We start from the raw sequence: 2,149 nt of genomic DNA, 5'->3' as shown, positions 1-2,149 counted from the left end.
CGCCACACGGTGGTTATTCCGGGAACTTTTTGATCAAGGTAGTATATATGTGTGTGTATGTATACACACACACATATGCCCTCATATATTGTATTTTCTGGCCCATAAGATGCACTTTTTTTTACTTCAAAACACACTCTATAATCAGCTTTTGTCGTGTTGGCTGGGGGTTCCAGTGTTTTGAGTCTGTAGTAAGCAACCGTTTTAACATTTCGTTGAAAGTACTTCCTAAAAAATTTTCAAATAAATCATAAATGTATACACTGTAGTGCATTAGGTTACATCTCACATGTGGTGCTGCCAAGAAACTTATGTCTGTTGGGCTAATGGGCTGTCGCCCCTCTTTTAAGCGTACATACATTGTATTTCTCTTGATAAATTCTGAATCTATAGGCGTTCAACCTTAATTGGTATGAGAGATTCATAAAGGCATGGAATATAGTTACTCTAAATACAAATTTCGATAATATCAAAATAATACCTGAAGCTAAACATTGCATAAAAAGTTAAAATGATAATAACTTCTTGGGATCTTAAGAGAGAAGATTGTCATACACTTTTGCATTTAAACTTGAATTCATGCAGTACGTTACGACGCATGGAAACAAGGCATCTGAAAGGCGTTTTGGCCCAGTGATGAGTATCCAGAATTCTACGATGAATAGACATTGATGTACTAATGGCTGCTATTGTATTGATGATGGCTGCTAATTTTTTTATGTAAAAATTCAATTATCATTGCATTAAGTGTTAACATTAAAATAATTGGACTTTTCTACTGATCCAAGTATTTTTCCTAAATTCTGAAAAATGAAAATCAGGGTGATCTTTTGGGCTGGAAAATGTGGTATACAGTATACCCTCACTAACCGGACACTTTTTTCAATTTACCTCTGTAACTTCTGAAATACGAAGCTATTTGCTATTTATTCCCGAGTACTTCTTTCAGTAAAGTGGTGCAACAAAAATGAATGGTGCATGTAATTAATTTAAATCAAAAAAGTAATCCTCTCAGCACACTTGCTTGTGGAATTTCAATACTCATTTAATTTCTGTCTGAAATATGTATTAATTTATTTTCATCCTCTGGTACTGTAAAGCAGGTAGGTAAATTTGGAACTACTTCATTGGCAAACCCTGATTCCATATCATTAATGTATAGTTGATGACTGGCTGTTGTGAAATTCCTTATTAAATCTAACATTTCACTTATTATGCATATATATTTCCTTTCTTTAGTTCTCCCCTTCATGTTGATTATGACTAAATGTCAGGCCTTCTCACTGTATTTATTTTTCTGAACCCAGACTTGTGTTTTGAGGAAAAAAATGTGTACTTTTTACTATTCTAGTTTGTGCTTATGCACACACTTCAATATTTTATGTATTAAAGGTAATAATGTCTAACATTAATATCACTTCCAGCAATTTTTTACATTCACTTGGTATTTTTGAAACTGTTAAACTTCAAAACCAAGATAGTAAAAATCAGTATTATTCATGAAAAACCTTTTGCATAAATTGTATTTTGAATTTATATTTTATTCACATTTGTCATTTAACTATTTATTTAACTTATTCATTCCAAACTTGTTCTATGGTTTGTAAAGATAATAGCTTTTGTTACCAGGCAAATGATATTTGAATTTGCAATTTTTTTATTTTGCCCCCAGTGTTTTCCACATGACTAAATTCTTGTGTCAAATCAAACTTAAATCTAGACTGTATGGTATTCATAAATTTCAAGTGGTGAGCTGTTGATCTTCATGTATTAATCTTCGTGATAATGTTGATAACTTTTTATTATGCCCACACTGTGATTGTAGGAATCTTATGAAAGAGCTAAGACCATTTTAAAAAACCACCAGAAGGAGCATCGAATGTTAGCTGAAGCCCTATTAAAATATGAAACTCTGGATGCTGATGACATAAAGGCCATTGTGATTGGTAAAGAAGCACCTGAAAAGCAGTGAGCAATGGCCATTGTCACTGTGTACAAGGACTCATTTTCAATGAGAGAAGTGTTTGCCAAAAAGTGACATAAGTGTAAGAATGTCTGCCAAAACTTCTGGCTTCCCTCCTTTCAAGGAATTGGAAGATCTAACTGTATAAATCATAATTTTCTGTAATAAAATGTTTCGGCTCTCCCA

General features: G+C 32.8%; 1 protein-coding gene across 1 annotated transcript in view; it reads left to right on the top strand.

Moving 5' to 3' along the window:
• YME1L (ATP-dependent zinc metalloprotease YME1L) overlaps positions 1-2,149 on the top strand; it is a 22,118-nt gene extending 19,969 nt beyond the window's left edge. Inside the window, exon 15 of the mRNA XM_071594629.1 lies at positions 1,826-2,149. Coding sequence (XP_071450730.1) covers positions 1,826-1,972 — 147 coding nt within the window. The 3' untranslated portion in view covers positions 1,973-2,149. The remainder of the gene's footprint in view (positions 1-1,825) is intronic.

Source organism: Hetaerina americana, unplaced genomic scaffold (assembly GCF_022747635.1).
Source record: "Hetaerina americana unplaced genomic scaffold, ioHetAmer1.1.p SCAF_65, whole genome shotgun sequence".
Taxonomy (NCBI): domain Eukaryota; kingdom Metazoa; phylum Arthropoda; class Insecta; order Odonata; family Calopterygidae; genus Hetaerina; species Hetaerina americana.
This window is presented reverse-complemented; position numbering and strand designations above follow the sequence as displayed.